The sequence below is a fragment of the Plasmodium vivax genome, chromosome 1 (genome assembly GCF_000002415.2).
Source record: "Plasmodium vivax chromosome 1, whole genome shotgun sequence".
NCBI lineage: Eukaryota > Apicomplexa > Aconoidasida > Haemosporida > Plasmodiidae > Plasmodium > Plasmodium vivax.
Genome location: NC_009906.1, coordinates 569853 through 592462, shown reverse-complemented (window position 1 = coordinate 592462; position 22610 = coordinate 569853). Strand labels below are relative to the sequence as shown.

At 39.2% G+C, this 22610-nt stretch overlaps 5 protein-coding genes across 5 annotated transcripts, besides 28 other annotated features; 2 read left to right on the top strand and 3 right to left on the bottom strand.

Annotated features, from left to right (window-relative positions):
• Positions 1 to 76: 76 nt before the first annotated feature.
• Positions 77 to 256: a microsatellite.
• A 293-nt stretch (positions 257 to 549) lies between these two features.
• PVX_093515 (GTP-ase activating protein, putative) lies at positions 550 to 1947 on the bottom strand (the record flags this gene model as incomplete). The annotated part of the gene is made up of 1 exon (XM_001608523.1): positions 550 to 1947. One exon carries the CDS (start codon positions 1945 to 1947, stop codon positions 550 to 552), a length of 1398 nt encoding a protein of 465 aa, XP_001608573.1.
• Positions 825 to 851: a microsatellite.
• Positions 1106 to 1126: a microsatellite.
• Positions 1948 to 2067: 120 nt separating the features above from the next.
• Positions 2068 to 2100: a microsatellite.
• Positions 2101 to 2496: 396 nt separating this feature from the next.
• Positions 2497 to 2522: a microsatellite.
• A 649-nt stretch (positions 2523 to 3171) lies between these two features.
• Positions 3172 to 3258: a microsatellite.
• A 409-nt stretch (positions 3259 to 3667) lies between these two features.
• PVX_093510 (hypothetical protein, conserved) lies at positions 3668 to 7038 on the bottom strand. The gene is made up of 8 exons (XM_001608522.1): positions 6129 to 7038; positions 5838 to 5959; positions 5525 to 5591; positions 5362 to 5423; positions 5086 to 5225; positions 4839 to 4913; positions 3969 to 4520; positions 3668 to 3927 (listed from the first exon to the last, which is right to left on the bottom strand). The coding sequence occupies exons 1-7, from the start codon at positions 6254 to 6256 to the stop codon at positions 4383 to 4385; spliced, it is 732 nt and encodes a 243-aa protein (XP_001608572.1). The 5' UTR covers positions 6257 to 7038; the 3' UTR covers positions 3668 to 3927; positions 3969 to 4382.
• Positions 5224 to 5247: a microsatellite.
• Positions 6037 to 6074: a microsatellite.
• Positions 6491 to 6520: a microsatellite.
• Positions 7039 to 7613: 575 nt separating the features above from the next.
• Positions 7614 to 7636: a microsatellite.
• Positions 7637 to 9179: 1543 nt separating this feature from the next.
• Positions 9180 to 11045, top strand: PVX_093505 (hypothetical protein, conserved; the record flags this gene model as incomplete). Its single annotated transcript, XM_001608521.1, has 1 exon — positions 9180 to 11045. The coding sequence occupies one exon, from the start codon at positions 9180 to 9182 to the stop codon at positions 11043 to 11045; it is 1866 nt and encodes a 621-aa protein (XP_001608571.1).
• Positions 9766 to 9818: a microsatellite.
• Positions 10241 to 10300: a microsatellite.
• Positions 11046 to 11252: 207 nt separating the features above from the next.
• Positions 11253 to 11276: a microsatellite.
• Positions 11277 to 12519: 1243 nt separating this feature from the next.
• Positions 12520 to 12591: a microsatellite.
• Positions 12592 to 12662: 71 nt separating this feature from the next.
• Positions 12663 to 12719: a microsatellite.
• A 1000-nt stretch (positions 12720 to 13719) lies between these two features.
• On the top strand, positions 13720 to 14010 carry PVX_093500 (hypothetical protein, conserved; the record flags this gene model as incomplete). The annotated part of the gene is made up of 1 exon (XM_001608520.1): positions 13720 to 14010. One exon carries the CDS (start codon positions 13720 to 13722, stop codon positions 14008 to 14010), a length of 291 nt encoding a protein of 96 aa, XP_001608570.1.
• Positions 14011 to 15135: 1125 nt separating this feature from the next.
• Positions 15136 to 15182: a microsatellite.
• Positions 15175 to 15272: a microsatellite.
• Positions 15273 to 15634: 362 nt separating this feature from the next.
• Positions 15635 to 15676: a microsatellite.
• Positions 15677 to 15701: 25 nt separating this feature from the next.
• Positions 15702 to 15751: a microsatellite.
• A 448-nt stretch (positions 15752 to 16199) lies between these two features.
• Positions 16200 to 16223: a microsatellite.
• Position 16224: 1 nt separating this feature from the next.
• PVX_093495 (hypothetical protein, conserved) lies at positions 16225 to 19923 on the bottom strand (the record flags this gene model as incomplete). The annotated part of the gene is made up of 1 exon (XM_001608519.1): positions 16225 to 19923. The coding sequence occupies exon 1, from the start codon at positions 19822 to 19824 to the stop codon at positions 16225 to 16227; it is 3600 nt and encodes a 1199-aa protein (XP_001608569.1). The 5' UTR covers positions 19825 to 19923.
• Positions 16746 to 16772: a microsatellite.
• Positions 17728 to 17769: a microsatellite.
• Positions 18319 to 18487: a microsatellite.
• Positions 18728 to 18754: a microsatellite.
• Positions 18994 to 19014: a microsatellite.
• Positions 19707 to 19726: a microsatellite.
• A 204-nt stretch (positions 19924 to 20127) lies between the features above and the next one.
• Positions 20128 to 20189: a microsatellite.
• A 1665-nt stretch (positions 20190 to 21854) lies between these two features.
• Positions 21855 to 21916: a microsatellite.
• Between the last annotated feature and the right edge of the window lie 694 nt (positions 21917 to 22610).

Sequence of the window (22610 nt, the reverse complement as noted above, 5' to 3'; positions counted from 1 at the left end):
GTTGTCATTTTATTTATTTATTTTTTTTCCTTTTTTTTTCCTTTTTTTTTCCTTTTTTTTTCTTTTTTTTTTCTTTTTTTTTTCTTTTTTTTTTTTTTTTTTTTTCTCGTCCATTTTGGAGCGCGGCACCCCCTGGGGGGCCTCCAAAGACGCAGTTGCAAACGCCTAAGGTATAAATAAAAAAGGGAAGAGTCAACGCTCTGCTGACAGAGCAGTCAAAGTTCAGCTAACGCTTTGTCTTATGTTACGCACGCACACAAAAAAGGAACCAATGCGGGCACGTCGCGCCGCTTCGGGGTTGTACAAAAAAAAGGGCACACGGGGGGGAAAGAAGTTTGCGGTGAAATGGGTGTCGAAGTGGGCGCTGCGGCAGGGGCGCATTCCTGCACGGGTACCGCTCCCACACACCCCGCTGCCTTAAAAATTAAATTTAAAAAAAATCGCACACAGGGGAGAGTGCACACCATTGGAGGTTCGTACTTCACGTGCCCAAGCTGTACGGATGTATCCCTTCCGTGAGAGCCTCACCCGGGCAACCGGCTGGGGGCACTAATTGTTAAACCATTCCTTGGCCTTCAGAAACACCTCATTACCAGCCGCAACGATATTGGAGAGGCCCTCCCGGGCAGTCACCTTCAAGCCCTGCAAATTCTGAATCGTCTGTTCATCCAAATTCCACACCCCCTTCCTGTTATTAACATTTCTATTAAAATACTGGTCAGACGAAATGCTATTCGTTATGTGTACATTTCGTATCACGTCGTCGTCGTTTTGGTGCCTCTCATCGTAGAAGTACTGATCCGACCGTATGCTCTTGCAGTCTTTAAATTTGTTTAGCTTGGAATCGCCTGTTGAATTGAAGTGGCTGCTTGCATTCATGCTGCTTCCGTTCATGCCGCCTCCGTTGATGCTGCCCCCATTCATGCTGCTACTACCCATGGGGTTATTTCCTCCAATGGCGCGACCGCCTGCGTAAAATGAATCCACTCCGGAAGCATATCTGACGTCATATCCCCCCACTGCGCTCTCGTTCTTGACGAGACTTTGCACACCGCCATACCCAGCAGCGCCACTTCCTCCATGCATGCTGAACGCCTGGTTGCTAACACCGGGGTGAGCGCTCCTCCCGTCCCTCACATTCCCCTTCCCGCTGTGCTCAAAGATCGTGTCATCAAAGTTGATGTCAATTTTTTTGGCCTTGAAATTTTTGTTGCACGTGTTGTACATCATTTTTTCTTCGATCAGGTGGGTCGGCGCGAGGTTTCCGCTGGGGCTGCCACCGCAGATGCGGCCACTGGGACTGCCACCGCTGATACGGCCACTGGGACTGCCACCACTGATAGGGCCGCTAACCTGACCGCCAGCCCCGCTCGCCTCCCCCCCGGGGAGCTCATTTGGACCCTCTATCTTCCTCGCGTCGTCGCTAACCAAGTCGATTAGAGGCTTCGCTCCGGACAAGCTATTCATCTGGCTGACATTGCCACCATGCGGATCCGCCCCATCATTGCGGTCCTTTCCCTCACTGCCATGCGTTAACAATGCCTCCTCCAACTGGCCGTCCAAATACATTTTATATTTCAAACACGCATGCGATGAATAATCAATCATGCTACTGTCCTTGTTCATTTTTAAAAATTCACTTGCCTTTAAATTTCCTCCCAAACACATCCTAACCAACTGCTTTGCCGTAAACTTATCCATTCCTGTTGATCGCACAAACGATATGTGCGTCCCCAATTGCCTATGTTTACCTGAACAGTTCAGGCAAATAAATATCGCATACGTCAAGGACAGCCATTTGGGATTTTTATTACCGCAGTCGAAGCATATTTTATTTTCATTTTTGCTCAAAATGGCTTTAAACGTTTTGTCCTTTAGGACATCCAGGACATATCCCCGGTCGTCCTTTTCATATGCCAAGATCTCTGTAATCATGTCCTTCTTCATTGTCGCGTGTGGAACGTTAAACCGGTTTCCAGTCGAGGGCGTTCAAAATTAAAAAGCTAATTAATCGAAAATGGCTAGCTGCGATAAAAAAAAAAAAAAAAATACGTAGACACATGTACAGCTGTAAGCACATGCGTATGTGTATGTGTATGCGTATGCGTATGCGTATGCACTTGTACACACCCGTTCGCTCGCGCTGTTGCATACCTTTATAAACCTGTTTTGGGCAAATCTCCCTACACACAGTTGAACACACATATATTTGCGGATCGCTGGGGGAAAACAGTTATGTGCTTTTCCACTTCGATGGGCCAACCGCCAAATGTACACATATGTGCGTACACATTTGAGTCAAACGAACGGCGCGCGGGGACATGTGCCACGCGATGGAGGGGCGAATTTTTATTTACTGTTTACTCTTCAGTGCTGTTAAACTCCACGAATGCTTTCCCTTTGTGTGTGCGTTTACGTCAACGCGTCTCCCTTTCGTTTTCTTTTCGGTCGGCTCGGCAATTCGGTACACGTGAATATGCCTCCTTTTAGCGGTTGGTTATTTTGAAATGGTTCAGCTTTTTGCGAAATGGAGCGACGAACGTGTGTGTTTTTTTTTTCCTTACTTTATTTTATTATATTTTATTATATTATGTTTTATTTTTCTCTTCAATTTTCGCGGCCATTAAATTGGCACAGGTCACTGAGTGCAACGCGAAATGGCACGTTCATGTCATCGCGCTGGGCGATTTATTTTAACCATGTAAGGCGCGCGGGCAGTTGCAGCTGCGCATGTGCGTGCGTGTTGTGTACGTATTGTACGTATGTACTACATGTGCATACCTGCACGTGTGTACTTTTTGCCCGTATCGTATGCGTACTTTCCACGCGGCGCGTTTTTATAGGCGTGCAAAGTACATAAACATATTCGCCGCGTATGTGAGATCAAACTGTTCACCTACGCGGGGGGGTTACATGCCCGTAATGTGTATACGCGTACATAAAGAAAGCGGAACATAGCACTTGGCGTGCTTCACTTCATCCGATCAACTGAGTCGCTTTTAAATATGCATTTACGCGAAGCTGATTTTGCGAGAAAAAAAAAGCCTCCTCCTTTTTTCAACGCAGAGCTATTTTCCCCTCTGTTCATTTATATGCGGGGGAGGGGAAGATAAACTCAGTTGAAAAAAAGGAAGGCGGGATGAACTGGGGAGGAGCAAATCGGAAAAAAATGAGGAGAGGTAAATCGTAAACGAATGAGGAGGAGCAAATCGTAAACGAATGAGGAGGAGCAAATCGGAAACGAATGAGGTGAGGCAAAACGGAAAGCAATGAGGCAAATCGGAAAGGAATGAAGAGAATCAAATTGGAGCGAAATGAAAACATGTACAGCGGAACAAATTGCGGCCGTACAAAAATGTTTATCAAATGGTCATACATTTCTCGTATGTAACTGCGCTTTGCCATTCACTTGCGCGATTGATTGCTGCCTTTGGATGTACCACTCGGCAAATGCTTATGCCATTGTGCCGCATTGCATTGTGAAGCGTATATACAAACGCATCGCTTGAAAAAAAAATTGCAGCGCGCAAGTTGGGCGGCGGCAAATGAAAAAAAAATTAGCGGCAAAATGTACTCCGCAAATGCGCTCCAGAAAATGTTCTTCGAAAAATGCTCTTCACAAACTGCTCTTCGCAAAACGTACTTGACGCAACATATATGAAATCCCCAGCTGAAACACCAGGTGACGAATTGTGACTGCCTTCCGATAAAGGCCAACGGCAGTTCCTCTCTCCTTGCGTAGGACCATCCCACAGCAAAACGTCGCTTAACTTTTTCTGCGCACGTTATTTAGGAAGGGCAAAAGTGACCTTTTTGCCTTGTCGAATTTTTTTTTTTTTTTTTTTTTGTGTACCTCCCCTGCAACATGCCCTTCCACATACCAAGGTTTGTTGTTAATGTAAAAAATGCGGAACGAGCAGCGGCAGCCTAAACGGAGGACGGCAAACGGAGGACGGCAAACGGAGGACGGCAAACGGAGGACGGCAAACGGAGGATGGCAAACGGGGGACAGCCATGTGGGAGTCCCTCCCCCTCCGGCATACATTTCAAACGTGAAAACCGCACCTTCATCGTACGACGTAGGTGGGTACCTACATTTTAATGTTCATCCATGACACGAAACGATGTGCGCCTTTATTTTATTTTTCATTTGCACACCAGGTGTGCTAGTTGGGTTTTGTAACGAACGTCCGCGGGGGGTCCCCAGTTCATATGAACACTTGCACATGTAAAGTTGATAAATGGGAAAGGGGACCCCCATGTTGTGACTAAATCGCGCGTCCGTGGGAATTATATGGGCGCCGCGACGAAGCTGCGCTTTCGAGCAGATATGAAGTGCAGCAAAAGGCGAGGCAAAACTAAGGGGACACGCTCAGGGACGGCTACACATTACGCAGAAACTTCAAAAAAGATTTGATGCTATCGTTGAACTTCTTGTTCTCAATCAACTCGATGTCATTGTGCTTGCCGCCGACAACCCAGTAGGGATGCACCTTCAGTTTGCACTTTTCATAGAGGCTCTTCGGGAGGGCAAGTGGGAAAAAAAAAAAAAAAAAAAATGAAGCGAAACGAACGAAACGAAATTAAATGAAAAAATTGTGCGTTACGCTTCCCTGGCACGCGGAAAGGGGTAAAATAAGCAACCCAACAAACGCGCGAATGAGTAAAGCGAGCTAATCGTGGCGACTTTCACGCGCGGAACAAAACGACGCGCAGAATTTTGCGACCCAAGCGGGTGGGCACACCCAGCTTTGTTACAAAAAGGAATCACACATATCGCATAATACACTGTAATTTGCGCAATTTTTCCCCCTCTTTTTTCTCCGTTCCGTTTTTACCAGTCCGTGATAAAAGGGGACTATCTTGTCGTCAGTGCCATGGATGAAAAAGGCGAAGCAGGGAACCATGCCGATCTGGGGGGAGTAAAAAAGACATCGGTTTGGTGTTTTGGCGCCTCGGCATGTACACCCATGTGTACATATATATGTACATGTATATATGTGTATGTTTAAGTGTATGTGTGCAGATCCTCGTGGGACGCGGCACACGTGGAGCCACTCGTAGCAGCACCGGGGGGGGACGTACCTTCTTTATGTTGCAGAAAGAATCGAACGGGAGGATAAACCGCGTTTTAAAGCAAATGTTCAGGAGGGACATTAGGGCGCTCTGCAGAATTATACCTTTTACCTTCCTCGTGATGGCTATGTCGATCGCAGCGCACGAACCTAAAAGGGGAATAAAAAAAGAACACTCCAGTTTGCACGTGCGATTCGCTCCGTTTTGTCATCCCCATCTGCACACAGTGCTATCTGCAGCGTGACAGACGCAGTGCCCTCCTCCGTGCCTTCTCATATTGCAAACCTATGGACTTCCCGTACAGCACAATGCTCTCTGGCTTTATGTTTAAGACGTTCACCATGTAGCTGCAGGAAAAGTGAAACGAAGGGCGGAGCGAATAAAGCGTTACAACAATCATGAGTACAAGTCGGAGCGCTTTGGAAAAAAAAAAAAAAATATGACTTACTCATACACCGCTCTTCCACTTTGGTACATACTCTTTTCGTTGGGCGTTCCGGTGCTCTCTCCGTATCCTTTTTTTTTGTTTTGTTTGCGCGTCCCATTTTGTGAAGCAAAAAAAAAATATGAACAGTTAAGGTGGGGAGGAGCATAAAAGGGTAAAGGGGGTATCAAAATGGGGAAAAATGCGGAAAATGTGGAAAATGCGAAAAATACGAAAAACGCGCAAAACGGAATCAGTGATTGCAAAAAAACGTGCACAGCGCAGATCAAAGGTCCGCGCCTCCACGCGCATCTCCCACTCCGTCTTTTGGGCCTACCGGGGTAATCATACAAGAACACGTTCACATTCCATATTTTGGACGTCTCGCAAAAGTAATCATATAACATGTAGATGTTCTCACCATTGCCATGGCTGAACAGAATGGTTAGTGGGGCTTTCCTACGGGGAAAAAAGGGAGCGCCAAGTTGTTAAGAGGGTGTTCTTTTGGCGACGGGCGGAAAAGGGGCATACGAAGAGGGCACCCCGTAACGAAGCGTAACTGCCCAATCGTGCACACACGTATGTATGTACGTATATATACATGCATATACACATACGCGCGACGCACCTGTTGATGAAGTGGGCCGCAATTCTATCCCCGCTCTCCGTCTCAACAAAAATAAAGTCCAAGCGGAATTTTTCGTAGCACCCCTCGACGGGGTTATTAAAAATAAACCGATTCAGGGTGTTCCCCATAATGCCAATGAACGGAGGAAGACTCTCCTTTTCTCTCTCCGGGTCGTAAATATTGGTGCACAGAATTGTGCCAAGTACACAGTTGCTACTCTTCAGAGCTGTTTTTTTTTTTTTGTTAGCCGAGTCCCTCTTACATTCTGCCCATCGTTACTTCGCACCGTTCATGGTCAACGGGATAGATGCGCGGGGAAGGCGGCATACCTATGCATGTATGTATCTACCTACCCACATATGTATGCACGCAGGAATGTGCCAACTCTCGCGCGCGCGTACATCTAGATGCTACATAATGAGCACTAGGCGCCAAGCCAACACTGCCATACGCTGCACAGGTGCTACGCCGTTAATCGTGGCCCAGAAACGCGGTATGAGGTATGCGGTAGAGTACCTCCACTTGCGAATCACCCAAGCGTCAAAATGTTTGTGCATCTATACATACGTACATACATCTATACATATATGCATCTATACATTTGTGCATACATATATACATTAACTTAGTAACCGAAAAAGTGCACTTCCTACCGCTCTAACGAGGAAGCACTCGATTTTTAAAAAGTTAGGAACAGCTGGCGTAGAGTTGCACCTGCGTCGGGGGAAACCCTTTCGTGCGCAGCTTTGAGGAAAAGCATGGCATTCTAAATCTTAAAATAGCTACGAAAAATAGAAGTACCATTTTCTCGGCAACGATGAGGAATTCCCATTTTGTGCGAACTGTTAATGTATTTATATTCGTCGGATCGAGAATTTTTTTGTGCATCCAGTGAATACCACACTGGTACATACGTGTATGTATACACAAAGAAAAAATTAAAGAAATGTGCGAATAAGCACTAGCTGTGTGGTACACCCGCTATGCTAACATCGGATTGGCGTTCTTCTTAAAGCGTCACGAGCGCATTTGTTAGCGTGTAAAAATGAGAAAAAATAAAAACGAAAAAAGCAGAGAAAAGGAAAGAAAAGCAGAACAAATGTGCACATCACGCATAACTGCAGCATTACTGCAGCATTCTTCCAACTGCTGCCAGCAGTTAGAAAGAAGAGGAATACAATTTTCGGGAAATGTTCCCCAGCCCTGCACACTTACGACTCGAAGAGGGTAATTTTCGATTTTAATTTGTTTCTCCGATTTATTTCAAAGTTAAGAAAAGCGAAACAAGTTACCCATTTTGTTAGGCAATACCAAAATGTATACAAAGGGATGCCCCTTTTTCTGAACGCCCTACTTCCTTTCACTTTGTACTTTTAAAACTGCGCCTGAGTGTGCTCTTCCTTTTTATCCCTTTCGAAACTGAATTGATAAAGCCGCACTATCGTTATGACTGTGTCCGTATTCAAAGGTGTGGGTAATTTCTCTTCTCAAAGTTGCAACAGAGGTAGCCAGACCAGCACGCAGAGAGGGTGGGCATAAATATGCCAATATGAGCAAGCCATTTTTTTTTTTTTTTTCAAAAATGTCATGAACGAGTCATGTAATTTTTATGAAAAATATGACACGTGCAGGTAAAACGGCACGCCGCGCCAGTAGGAAGCTAAAATGTTGCTCAACCCGTTGTCTTTTAAGATAAAGGGAAGGGAAAGAGCTATTGCACGTCAGCAAAAAAACAGCTATTTTCATGTTAGCAAAAAAACAGCTATTTTCATGCTTGCAAAAAAACAGCTATTTTCATGCTTGCAAAAAAACAGCTATTTTCATGTTAAAAAAAAAAACTACCATCACAGCATTTTTTCCTAGCACATGTCAACAACAATCCCATGTGTTGTGCGCAACGTCAACGTTCTGCTTGTGCGTTTTGCAAACAGGGGAAACAAGCGGAATACACATGCGAGCGCACATATGCACGTTGTACACGAGTACGTTTGGAAACTGGAAAAAGCGGTTCCAATTTTAAGGCGTGAAAGATTAAACTGTGAAAATGTTCTAAAAAAAAGGCCACCATGCTTTTCTTTTTTTTTTTGTTAATATGCAGTTAGCTTTTTCCTTCCTTCCTTTTTTTTTTTTTTTTTTTTTACAAAATTGTGTGTGCAATTTTTGAAAGTTCAAAATATTTCTACAACATGCACTTGCGTTTGTTACTTCTTTTTTTTTTTTTTTTTACGCGTAAAGTGGAACTAAAATTCCTACAGTGTTTGCCTTCCGCAGTACCAGCAACGTGCACAGAAACCTGCACAGACACGTACGCATTTTTCGTCCCTTTAACGTGATAGAAAAAATAAGTCTTCAAAACATATTTTTAAGATTAACTCGAATGGGACTTTTTGTTTTATGTAGGCGCTGGAGCATTCTGCAGGGAATGATCTGCACAACAGCAACAGCGTATTGCCATTTGTTTTGCACAAACGCGTGAGCGCAGTGCATTTTTTTCTGTGAATTTTTGTTTTGTTCCCCTTCCCCGCAGAGTACACACAAGCACCCTGCTTCTTTCCCTGTTTATTTCTATTTTGAAGCTGCCCCGTAAGTTTGCTTGTTGGCGGCCTCTGTTGAATTACGCTGTGCGGCATAATTAAATTAAATTAAACTAAATTAAGTTAAATTAAACCAAATTAAACCACATTAAATGAAAACAAAAACGAGCACACATTAACTTCGCAAACGGACACTGTTGAACATTCGTACTGTTGAACGATAGCGTAGCAGTATACCGAAACAGTTTCACCACGACGGGAGTGTTCTTCGGACTAAACCCAAGTCGCAAAAGGAAGCGCAGCACATGCTCACATAACGTTTTCACACATACACACGCACGTATGCATGTACCCTCCTACATAGACAGAGAGATAGATAGACACACAAACAACTGTCACTACTTTCAAAAAAAAAAAAAAAAAACAACTCGCTAAGGTGTACTCGAATGAGAAGCAACCCCAGCACAGCTGACATTCAAACCACCCAAGCAAAAGGCAAAACAAAACTCACTCTAGTATGAAGGCCGCGCATCCAGTGAACTTCCCCGGGGGACACTTCATGTTCCCAAAAGGGCCTGCTGCCCGAGTAGGAAAACCGAATGGTGAAAAGGAGGGATATGGAGCTAGCCTAAATAACCAACGAAAAGGGGAGCAACCACATGAGGGCGTAAAAAGCAGCAGGTATGAATATTTAGATGCTAGCCACTTGGAAATGCTGGACCTGAACAAGAACATTCAGCACATCCTACCCAAGCCCGTGAAGCCATCCTTAAATTTGGAAAGCGTGTGCAAGGAGACGAGCGCCATACTGAGGCATAGTCGAAGGGCCAAGGGCGCCGAGCTGCACCCCCTCTCGCAGTATCAGCAGCATCAGCCGTATCAGCCGTATCAGCAGCACCAACAGCAGCAACCGTGGCAACCGCACCACTCGCAACAGCCGGGAGCGGAGCACAAAAACGTAAAACACCTGTATGAACTGGGGCTGCCCCAAATCATAGGCACGTACATTCAGCCACTAAGCAAAAACAACGACGGTGAAAAGGACCCTCTCGGAAATAACCCCTTCCCCCTAGGATCAACGTCCCCCTTTTTCCAGCTACCCAAGTTTTCGCCCAAACAGATGCAGCAACCCACCAACAAGTTTTTGCCCCTACAGTTAAACAGTGAAAGAAAAAACTTATATGGACTGCCGTCTTACCTAATCCCTGAGGATAAGCCTAAAAGCCTGACAGTCACGGTTGTGCCTAATAAGGACAAGGACCTTTTGGAGAGGGAGGCAAAGCAGATGAAGTTGTTGCTAGACAGTTCGTCTCAAGGCATTGTTAACTCTACCCCCGATTATCAAAAAATTATTTCCTCCTCTATGCTGTCCAACAGTGATGATGGGAATACCAGCGGGGGGAGCCGCTTCAACTGCGGAGATAATGCCAGCCTCAGGAATGGGCACAACGACATGGAGAGCGACTTCAGCTTTGGAAGGAACGAAGATGTGAGAGACGAATTTGCCGGTGAACAGGAAGCGGAAAATAATAACTACGACTGCTTCTTTAACGAGTTATATGATGCCAATAATTTCACGCCTTACGGGGAAGCGAACGAAGGGGGGGTCAGCGACACGCGTGGTGATCAGGAAGGCGGTCATCAGGAAGGCGGTCATCAGGAAGGCGGTCATCAGGAAGGCGGTCATCATGAAGGCGGTCATCAGGAAGGCGGTCATCACGAAGGCGGTGATCGCGAACACGGTTATCACCTACCATTAAGCGAGAAGCATCTCCACAGGGGGACTAGAAAGGCGGTTTATAAAGGAAGGAGCGTTAACATTAATAGCGCACTGGAGAGGAAGGAAGAAAATGGACCAGGAGGACATAGACAAAGCGAGCAGGGGGAAGATAACCATAACTCGCCTGAAGGGGTTGAAGGGGTCAAAAGACAGGTGAAGAAGGCTTCTCCATCTCCTTCCAAGAGAACCCTGCTAGCTAAAAAAAAAGAACAGAGTGACACTCCCTTGAAGAACCTTGAACCATCCACCTGCTTTAGAAATCCCAAAACGTATGTAAATATACGTTTGGGGAAGCCCAAAAAGTGTTATGTCACCAACAGTTCTGACCCTATCGATAAAAAACTGAAGGACTGGCACAACACGCATAACAGCCAAGTAGGCTGGAAGAAAAGCAGAAGAGGTGTTTACACCTTCGGGGGAACGGAAGTTGTTCTAAGTTTGGTCCACGACAAAATTATCGTTAAAAAGATTAACGGTAAATACGTGAAGGACAACCTGTTGAGTGTGGAAAAGTTCGTCTCACTGAATGAGCTGTTTGAGCTCCACCGGGAGCAAACTGACAACCTGCTGAAGAGGAGGGCGGCCCAAACGTTCCTGTTTTGAAGTGGTGCAGATGGGAAGCTTTCGAGTTGCGCCTGTTTTGCAGCGTCATTTTGCCACGCCCCTTTCCGAGGAGACCCCTAGAAACACTATTTTTTTTCTCTTTTTTTTGCTCTCCCCACACGCACGCCACTCGGTGGAGCGATCCACAATTGTTTATTTTGTCACTTTTACTTTTCAAATTGTAATTTTGTGCTCCGCTGGGGTGCATCTCCCCACGCGTGCGCACAAGTTGGCCCCTTTTTCTGGCACACAAATTCGTGTTCATCTGCAGGAAAAAAAAATTGTATATTCGAGACTTTGCAAATTGGGAAGAGTTCTATCCGAAAAGATATTCTTTCCTGTAGCAGTTTTTCTAAAAAAACGGGTTGCGTGCAACTAGCGCAGGTTATCACGTGCCGTTTAACGCAGCTGAGCTTGTAGCTGCTGTCTGAACGTTTGCGCCATTTTAAAGCTGGTGCAGCGTTTTTATAAAACGCGCCTGTCTGGATGAACACGCACAATGGACGGAGGGTAACAATACCCTGTTGGTACACGACGCTACGCGGCGGTTTAAATAAAAAGCAGATGGGGGAAGATAAACCCGCGCTTATGCTAAGCATGTCTTCTTAAAAGAACCTGGTTGCATAGCTATACCACGGGGTGATTTATCCCACTGTGTGATGAATAATGCAATTCCTATTCACCCAGTCCATGTGATTTACGTGAACGTTTTAAAGTTCCATGCTACGACGATCCATTTTGCGTGTGGAAAAAGTTGCCCAGAGGTGATGTCACCTTAGGTGGGCGATTTTGCAAAAAAAAGAAAAAAGAAAAACTGTTGTGCGTGTTATGCGTAGCGGTTTAAAAGAACTACATGGTAAAAGTGCTCTCTCTTTAGCATTACCAGATTTTTAAAAAGTATGAGCATAACGGGAATTTAGCATGTCCGGATTGATTATCCCACCGTCTGTCATGTACATAGTTGCGCAGTAAAGTGAAATGTGTCAGCCGGTTTGCAGTTGAATTGTGCTTCTACATTTTAAAGAATGGCACAAATTCGCCAAGCGCCTTTTTATCATGTGAAGGGGGAGTATGTGGATATATATACATATATATATAAATATATTTTTTTTTTTTTTTTTTTTTTTTTCAAAATGCGAATTGAAATAGATCACCTTGCAGCAATTTCGCGCAGTTTAAAGAAGGGGGGACAAAAATACATATATGATACGTCGCAGCTGCTAGGAGGCGTGCAGAAAATAGCCTTGTTCAGCTATTTTTACATTTGCGCCCACTTGCCAAGCTGCTACCTACATAATTGATAAAATAAAAGCGAAATTTTGCCCCTTCACGTATTTTTTATAAATAGCTCAAATTTATCTCGAATGCATCAGCCATGGCGTGTTAAAAAATACAGAATGCTGCTCCATATGCAATCACGTAAGTCGCTCATTCGTCATTCTGCTGCGCGTTTGTTTATGTAACCATTTTTGCGCGAGAATTAATTTGAAAAACACCGCTTTCGTTTTTTTAGCTTTTTCGATTTTCTCTCACTTTTTGAGCTTTATTTTATTTTTTTTTACCTTGGGGGGCCAAAAAGCCAAGCGTAACGTTGTACGATTGTCGTGTAGCGCGTAACATGTTGCGTCTCTTACCGTTCTGCAAAAATGCACGTTCGCGAAATGCTGCATATGTATAGGCGTATACGCATATGAAGAGGTATAACTGCGTATATGCGCACAAACCAAATGCGTTTACATGTAAAACTTTAGCAAATTCGGGGAGCGATAAAATCGAAAGCTTCAATATTTGCCCACCAAGCTAATATTTCGCTTTAGCATGCTTAAAAAAAAAAAAAAAAAAGTATACACCAAAATGAAGTGTTACGTGTTCAGGCTTGCTGCTACCAGCGGTAAATAATAACACTTTTGTAGGTATTAGCCAAAAAACATGATGTATTTTTTTTTTTTTTTTGTTCTGTACTTATTATTCGTATAAAGAAAACTATGCATATGCAAAATGTAGTCACCATGTAGTTATCTTATGGAATTCCCAAAAGTTGTGAGAAAGAAATATTAATGTGGCTTGCCGTATTGTTGCTGCATGTACAGATTAATTCTACTCCCTTTTTTTTTTTTTTTTTTTGTACACAATTTTGTTAGCTAGCTAAACAGCTTTTTTTTTTTTTTTTTTTACAATCCATTTTTTTAATGTTTTTATATATGCTTAAAAAAATATATATTTTTTTTTAAATTGTTTTTAAAAAATATTATTTTTATTTTTTATTTTTAATTTATCTTTTTATAAATTTCTTTTTTAAAAAAAGCAAATTCAAAACTTTCAGAATTTGTAAATTTTTGAAGCTCCTCATAAATGCTGTACCATCAAACCTTTTAACCGTTTAACTTTTTAACTTTTGTGGATTATTTTCTCCCTTTATTTTTTTCTGTCACTATTTGTACTCCTTTAACGAAATAGTTTTATTCCTTTTTATGAGCATATACGTATTACGATACTTTTTAACGTAACTTAAAAGTATTTCACGTATAATAAAGCATATTAAACGAGACAAAACTTTCCCAGCAGTTAAACTTTCTTTATTGCTGCGCAGTCTCTTTACCTACGTATACTGCTACATTACGTGTATACCATACTAACATATTCGCTATCCCGTAATTGCAAAATTTGATCAAAAATGGTAGAAGAATTCAACGGATTTTTGCCACCAAGCGCAAACTCTCCCATCCCCGAGGGAATGAAAATAATGCCGGGATCGCAGAAGGAAGACGAACCCCCCAAAGTCACGGACTATCAAGTAGCACCAGTAATAAATGAAGAACACTTTCAAATGAACTTAGGGGGCGTGGTGCCATCAAATTGGACGATGAACCAAATTGCACACTACATCAAATTTGCGGGACCTGATGATAGCGTATTTGCTGAAAAGGCAAAAGACTTGCTGCGCGAAAAGGGATACGACGTGTAGGTGAAGAAGAAGAAAAGGAAGAAGCGCCGCATATGCCCTGTGTGCGTGCTATTATGCGCCGCCAGTACAAAAAATAACTGATGAGACGAAGTAATTAAGAATTAAGGGGCAAACAAAACTTCCCGCGTAGTGGTGCAAGTCATGGGGATAAACTGACCACTCTACGAACATGCGAAGTTTGCTCAACAAGAATTTTATTCCAAGAGCCTCAAATGGCGAATTTTTTCCAAACACTATATATTTATATGCATATTGTATGTACGTACGCACAGCAAATGCAATAGTGTATATGTGTAATTTTTTTCAAGAGCTTTTTTTTTCAACACACGCTATAAATTTTAGATGACCACCACCTGGTGGGAAGAGAAGCTATTAAACAACATGCTGAATACTTGTTGCTTTTAATTTGCAAGCAGTCACACGACGAAGTGTGCGCCAATCGACGCGGCGCAGCGCAGCGCGATGATCGAATGGGCTAATGAGCTGATGAGCGAATGGGCGAACGATTTTGCTCCATGTCGCCATAGAAAGATGAAGCAAAAAATAGCTGAAAATTGTTATAATTATGAGTAAGAAAAAAAAAACACTAACATTTTTGCGTTTGTTTAATTAAAAGTTTTTGAGTTTTTTTTTTTTTTTTTTTTTTTTTTTGTTTTCCGTTTTTTTGTTTTTTTTCACCTTTCAAACCTTTGATTTGCCGCGTTTTAATTTTGAATGAATCCGTTTTACAAATTCATGTTTAAAATGCAAAAAATAACAAACTTAAAAACGAGTGAGACTTTAGCACTAAACCGTTTATTTTTTATTTTTTTTGAATAATTTCTTCAAAAAATGGTTGTGGTTGCAACGAAAAAAATAAAAAGGTACCTTTTCCTGTTGTGTGTTAAGTTCGGTGCGGTCCGCGCACCTGTACGGCCCATGTCAGCTGAGTGAACCAGAGGGGTATCGAATGGTTCTTCCAGCACAGGTGCGTTTAGCATGTGATCCAGGAGCCTTCTTCTGTTTACCCTTCTTTGTTTTCCCAGGACAGGTGTACAAAAGCGCTTGCCGCGAACCGAACCGAGCAGTACCCCCGCACAGTTTATGCTACTCGTAAAGGTGAACCCCCGAAAGTGAAGCGTGCCTTTCACGTGACTGCACATTTTCATAATTAACAATACAGTGTGGGGGGCAATTAAAAAAAGGTACCTTTCTAGGGAAACTACCATCTGATAAAAAATCACCTGTCTTTCCCCCCCTTTCCAGTTAGCACATTTGCACGTTTAGCATTTTAGAACGAGTTAATCTAAAAGAGAAAATTTTCCAAGCTGTGTACTAACAAAGGAACTGCCAAATAATTTTTAGTTCCATTTTTGCACGTTCGTAAGTATTTACACTTGTATGTGTCCCCTTTCGAAATTTTTCTCTGTGAATCTCCATTTCGGCGTCATTTCTATAAATACGCGCGATATGTGTGGGCAGAGGCAGGGGGGCAGTAATCATAACGTGTCTCTAATTCTGAACTTGGCATTACGTATCTTACGTCACGTGTGAAAAAAACGAAAAAAAAACGCATTAAAGTTTGTAAAAATTTGAGAGCATTTTTTTTTTCCCCCTTTTCCACCACAATTGTTAAAGGAGCCGTGGGCAAAGCTTCTTACGCTACTGGAAGGAGGTAACTAAATTTTTCACAAAAAAAAAAGCAGCACAATAATATACGTCCATTCAGCGTCGAAATAAATGCAAAACAATATAAAGGTTAAAATAAAGAAGCGAACACGTTATAGCTAATTGTCACAACTACTAAAAAGGGGAGGTGGACTATGTATGGTGTAGGCACACGTGGACGTGTTTACAACTTCGATTGATTAAATGAACAAAGGCGCCCATGTTTAAGTGCGAAGAAACGTGACAGATTAAGCATATTACCTCTTTTTACAACAGTAGGTTTTTTTTACCGTTATGGGTAAAATGTGTTGTGCACATCGAACAGTTTCTTCCTTTATAGTTTTAAGGTGAGAACTTACAAAGTTTTAACAAATTTTAAAGACGTTCATGGGTGCGAAATTCTAGAAGCAAAAAGGAATCAAACAGTTAACTAAACAGCTCACTAAACAGTTAACTAAACAGCTCACTAAACAGTTAACTAAACAGCTGGCTAAACTGCTAACTAAACTGCTAACTAAACAGTTAAGCTTGAAGCACACCGCTGTGACGCAGAAATTAAAAAAGTGTTTACAAATTAAACTCCTCAAATGGATACGATGGCGTTTTTTCCAAGCGCGACACTGAATTAATTTCCAATTGACTAGCTAACGGTTTCGGTATTTTATCCTGTTTTTTTGGCGATTGAGGTGCTTGACATAGTTTAGTATCCCTCTTACAAATTTTTAATTTTTCATTAGGTCTCTGTTTAAAATGTAGGTGTCCCCCAAGTGGTTCTTTCTTCGGGTCAGTCTTTTCACCAATTTTATATTTTGCCGCATTGCAAGCCAAGTTGGGAACATCCATGTTGCACACTTTTTTTCTTGTTCTACCATCCACAAAATTATTTTTACTTCTGTTCAAAACTGCATTTAAATATTTCTTTAATAAGTACTTTTTTCGTAACTCATTTAGTTTATTAATTTTTTCATCTAAAATGTTAGATTCGTAGCTCTCCCTAAAGATGTATTCTTTGGACACACTACAGCTGCTTGATGATAAGACATTGCTCATATAGTTAAAGCTATAAAAATCGTTTTTACTTTTGCAGAATTGTAAGTTCAGCTTTTTAAAATTATATTTCATTGAAGAATTTTTTCCTACTTCTTCGCAATTCTGAAAATGCTTACCCTTGTCAACATTAAAAAAATAATTATTGTTAATATATGCCATTTTGTTGTTATCCAAATTGATTTTTTCCATCTCGGATGCATATATTTTGTTGTGAATATTTATTTTGTTAGGATTCGTACATGAGCTTAAAATGTTACTTAATTTTTTTTTCAGTTCTGTAGTTAATCTTTCTTCGAATTTGTTTTTGTTTATCTCTCCTCCTAGAATAGAAATGCCATTAGGTGAACATTCCTCACCGTTTTTCTTCCTGCAATGTTTTAATTTGTCCGCCTCTTTGGGTCTGTCATGTGTGGTCTGTGCTTCGTCTTGTGACTCGCCCTGTTGTGCTGTGCCTGCACCCTTACTTTGATTCACATCTATTTTGTCTTTCAGGTAATATCCTTTCATTTTAGTTTGTCTCATTAAGTCATCTTTATTACTATTTACCATGTTCCCCAATTTAGTGTTGCTCTTGGTAGATATGAACATATCCTTGTTCCACATGTTTGATGAACCATTTTCCTGTTCCTTAGAAGTGGGTAAATTACCTCCACTTCGGTTGCAATTTTGCGTTAAAGAGTTGGATATATCGCGTCTTAAAATGGTGCTACTTTCATGATCGCTTCTTTCATCACTGCTGTGCTTATCACTGATTCTTTTCCCATAAATCATATTTCCCTTTTCATCTCCTTTCAAGGGCCTCTTAACTACATTTTCCTCCTTCATGCCAGTTTCATTTTTGCTTTTCCTACGGATATCTTTCGAATTAAATGAGTTTACGTTACCACTGCTAACGTACTCCTTCTTAGAGTTACTATCGGTGAAATACGTTTTTTCTTCTCTCCCTGCAATTATTTGCGATATATAACGTTTTTCACTTTTGTCTGTTCTGCTTATATGTAATTTTTCATCCTCTGGAACATTTCTCGATTTATTTTTTTCGCATATGTCTTCTGTTCGTTCTTTGTCAAAAGGAGGGTAGTCCCCTTTGAAGCTAATTCCTCCCCCTTTGTTTTCTTCCACGAGCTTGTAGCTTTTTATTTGTTCTAACAATTTTAAATTGCTGCTTTTTTCCTTGTCATCAATGGTGAAAGATTTTACTTCTATATCGTAATTATTTTTTCCCACATTGTCTTTGAATCCTTCGTGCGATTTTACAAAACTGCTCATTTTGCAGCCACTTTTATTTCTTCCCTTAATACTATTTACGTCCTGCTTCAGATGACCAACATCTCTATTATAAACATGTTTTTCATATTCTTTGTCATCATAATAGGTCGATTTTCCTTTCACATTTTTTGCTTCACTGTATATTGCTTTTAATCCCTTCGAACTACCCCCCTCAATATTTAGAGTTAACTTTCCACCGTTTGTAAGTCTGCTTTTAAATTCATCAATATTAACATTGTTAATTGTCTTTTTTTCACTTACGTTATGCCTTTTATAAATACGTAATGCATTCAAATTGCCTGCCACGGGGGGTACGCTACTTCCGTGCGTTTCTTTAGAACCCTTTCTACCGTTATTCGCCGCCAAATGTTGGACACATGTTTCAGCGATTATTTTTTTCTTCTCTTCTTGTGTCGTATCTGCTGATCTATTTTTATTTTGCTCACTATGACTTTCAAGATATAAATTTTTCCTCTTCATCAGTTTTTCCCGCAATTCATCTATTAACGTTCTTGTTTTTTTTTCCTTGTTTAACAAATTTGTGTGCATGTCCATTCTTTTAAACGCGTGCTTTTGAATCATATTGTCATTTTTACAGTTATCATCGATTTTATGCGCATACTGCTCACTATTTTTGTTTAGGTTTTCCATTTTGTCTTGCTTCTTTATACCATTATTATCGATTTTGCCCATCCTCTCGTTTTTGATGCGGCTTTTACAGTTTTTATCAGCTTGTCCTGAGGCATATAAAGCAGCAAACTCTTCGTTCATGCAAAAATGGGAAGCATTAAACGATTCACAATTTCCATTTTGTTCAAGGTTCAGATCAATGCGCTTAATACCTTCATTTAAATCATGTCTCTTTAAAGGTTCATATCTATGGCTGTCGTTACTTGCGTTTTTCAAGTCATCTAATTCTTGACGTTGTTCCTTTTTTTCATCCTTTTCATTAAATGCAGTGGTGATAATTGGTTGTGTTAAGTTAAATGGTTCCTTTTCCTCACTTGAATTTAGTGCATAATCATTCTTAGAGAGACTTTCCATACTGTTGTCGCACATATAAATATTTATGCTATCATATTTGGCGTTTTCGTCATCTAAATTGTACAAGTCATTCATCTCAACATGCTTACAAGCAAAATAGGATACGTTATTTTTAAAGTGTCTTTTTATATGTATTATCGTATCATCAAGTTGAAATTGGGGGCACATGAGATCATCACCCTTTAAGGAGCTCATATTTTGCAAATGTGTATCACATTTTTCCTCATCTTTTTTATAACGATTTGAATGTTTTCCTGGATAATCGTCTAAGAATATAAACACGTCATCATTAAATGACAAACAAGCAGTTTCGTTATGATTTAAAGAATTGCTAAATATAATACTATTATCATTTGCTGATTTTAAGCTGGTAATACTTTGATTACTATCCACACAGTTTTTCGATGCATTACTATTTATCTTAAGTATGTTGTTTTTTACATCACATAGTTCGTTCTTATGCTTAAAACTTTTATGGCTTCCACACAAATGGGTAACAGACATATGTCCGCCAACTTCTTCTTTTCCACCCTTAGGGTTGCTTCTTGCAGTGTTGTCACTTAAATTGTATTCATACTCGACATTTGAATTTTTCACTAGAGATCTCATATAATTAAATTTTTTTGAGCATATATCACATAAGTGAAAACATTTTTTCAAATTGCTTCTCGCTTTGAGCAACCAACTATAGTCATTTTTATATTTTTTGCATTCAAAATTCTTTATCTCTCTTGATTTGCCTGGCGGAGGATCTGGCAGTGATTTAACATATTTGCTGAAAGGATAAGGATATATTCTTATCATTTTTCACATAAACCATTTCTGTAAATATTAAAATACAACAAACACAACATTAATTATATATTATGTGTGTAAATTTTTATGATATATGCATTTTGCAGTGTTGTCCAAAATTCCATTTTCACATGTTCAATTTTTAAAGAAAATAATGTACGAACAAAAAGACATTATTTAAAATGTAACTTTAAGCATTTTTTTTACCTATCTTATATGTACATACAACTTACATTAAAAATTTTTTACATAAATTGAAGAAATTGAGTGATAAAGTTGACAAAAATTAAAAATTTTACATGTTTACACGCATCCCATAAGGGTGTTCTTTAAAAAACGTTAAAAAAAGTAATAGATTTATAAAATGATATTATCTCAAGTATAATTTCAATTTTCATGTGCGTGTACACTTGGGGAAAAACATTAAAAGGTGAAATGAGATAAGACATAAATTTCTTGTTTTCTCTATATGTGAAATTTCCATTAACGCAGGAAAAAAAAAAATTTAAAAATAGTGCAACGTGAAATGTGTAGTGTAAAATTTACTGTGAACCTCTTAAGACTTAAGTTCACATTTCATGAAGAGCAAATTTTTTATTTTCTTGAGGTGTTCATAGTTCATACTACTGTGTAAAATGTTTGCAAATAAAAAACAACATTAATGAAAAAAATCACCTTCCACATTAAATAGAAAAAACGAAGATCATTTCAAGTGATCACTTTCATAGAAAATAAAACGAATAATTACGAATGACTTATTTTAAAGAAACAGGAAAATACATAACCTTAAACTTTTGAAGGAGTACAATTTTTTTTTAGGTCTACAGAATAAATCAAAAGATCAAGGTATTGTAAAAGAAAAATTTACGTTAAAATAAGAGCAATTTTTATTTTTAACATAGGTGATGTTTTTTCTAAGTATATACTCAAAAAATTTTAATCTTTAATACCTAATTGCAGAAAACAGGGAAACACTATAAAAGTATTAGGTGCTAAGAACTGCACACGTTTGCATTATACTTGCTATATGGACAAAATACCCACATATATATTTGCGAATCATATACATTAATTATTTCTTTGTCCAAAACCCATTTACAAAAAGGAAAATTCACTTATTATATGTATGAATCCGTGTAGTTCTGATTTCTGTGTTCTTCATCCGACTTATTAGATTATAATGCTAACTTTTTTAGTAACAAAAGCTATGTTTTCTATGCTTTTTCTTTTCTTTTTGCTACTTCTTTGGGTATGGTTTACGCTCGAAATTGAAAAGGACAAGCTATATTGCTATCAAAAAATTTGTATCGTAAATGTTGAATCGAAAACATAATATATTGGTTTAAACGAATATATAAAGGACATCTTAGGAAGTGTTTTAATAAAAATGTATACGCTTAATATTGCAGTTGAATATGACCTGTCTTTTGCATAGAAATGTCTTCATATTATGACTATTCAGTTAAATATAATTAGCGTAAATCAAAGACTATGCAATATAGAGTAGAAACTTATAAATATAGTAGTAAAATATTCATATGTTTATAGAATAACTGATCACACAGCATTACATTCTCAAAGCTGCAAATGATTTTTTTCCTTTCTTTTGTGGAAAGAGCTATAAAGTTGCACCATGGCTTTAAAATTTTGCGTAATGCCATAAAATTTGGAGGTTAAGGGATATTGTTGAATTGTTAACCATATCAACGATTCTCTTCTATTAACCATTTCAATTTTTGCAATGACACTATTAATCCTACACTTGAACACGTTTAGCCAACAGTGTATTGCAATCTTGGCTATATCGTTATTACGCCTTTACAAAATATTACAACAACAAAGAAAAATTTTAACAAATATATCTGTTATTTATTGAAATTAATGATTGAATTATTTAGAAAAAATTACTATATGAACCTCTTTGGTACATGTTAAAGCTGTCTTTACGAAGCACCGTTAAATGAGTAGCTTTGTTTTACGCATTTTTTGCATGTATGGGTAACACTAACGTTATAATGAACACTTCAGCAGTTTCATAAAAAAGCAAGAGTTTTTCCCATGATTGTGTTTTATAAGTCGAAATAAATTGGAAAGTTAAAAACACTAAAATTAAGGTAAATTTTACCGTTAAAAATGTGTAACATGGTAACAAGACCGAAAATGCCCACTACTGACAAAACAGTAGTACATCTATTTAGGTGTCTAAATAGGTAAAACAATACTTTGAAGGTTTTTAGTAATAATATGTTTTTCTATTAGGTTAAAGAGATCATAAAAGAGTGACTTTTGTGTGTGTAAACACCAAATCTATAAGGCTTAGAAATGAAAATTACGAGTGATAATTATGTCAATTATGTATATTCAGGATATACTATGTATTCATATATCACTTTACAACAAATAACATATTCGAATATGTATTCTTTGATTCTTTATATTCCTATTCATGAGTAAAAAGTACGTTACATTTCATTTAGTACTATACATAAAGCAAAAAATTGTCCATACTTTGAAGTGTTAATAAATAATATGGAACAAATCAGATTTCTTATGAACTTGTTAAGTCATACAATTAAATACAAGCAAAAAATGAACACGTAGTTGTGAGAATTATATTTCTAAATATACTATTATATGTTTTTACAGTTATATGAAATAAGTGTTTATTTTGATTAATATTTTATATTTTATTTAAGTAAATTAAAAAAGACACATAAATGTATGATTTTACTTAATATGCATTTTTTAATTATAAAATAATTGTTTTTAAAATACAATTTATTTAATTTTTATAT

Bases quoted from the DNA above. Each gene is read 5' to 3' on its own strand.
- PVX_093510 (XM_001608522.1), bottom strand. From the start codon at position 6,256: ATGGGGAACACCCTGAATCGGTTTATTTTTAATAACCCCGTCGAGGGG. The intron at 5,960-6,128 runs GTGCGTCGCGCG...TTTTCCCCGTAG, and splicing joins GCGGCCCACTTCATCAACAG to GAAAGCCCCACTAACCATTC. The intron at 4,914-5,085 runs GTACGTCCCCCC...TACTCCCCCCAG, and splicing joins CTTTCTGCAACATAAAGAAG to ATCGGCATGGTTCCCTGCTT.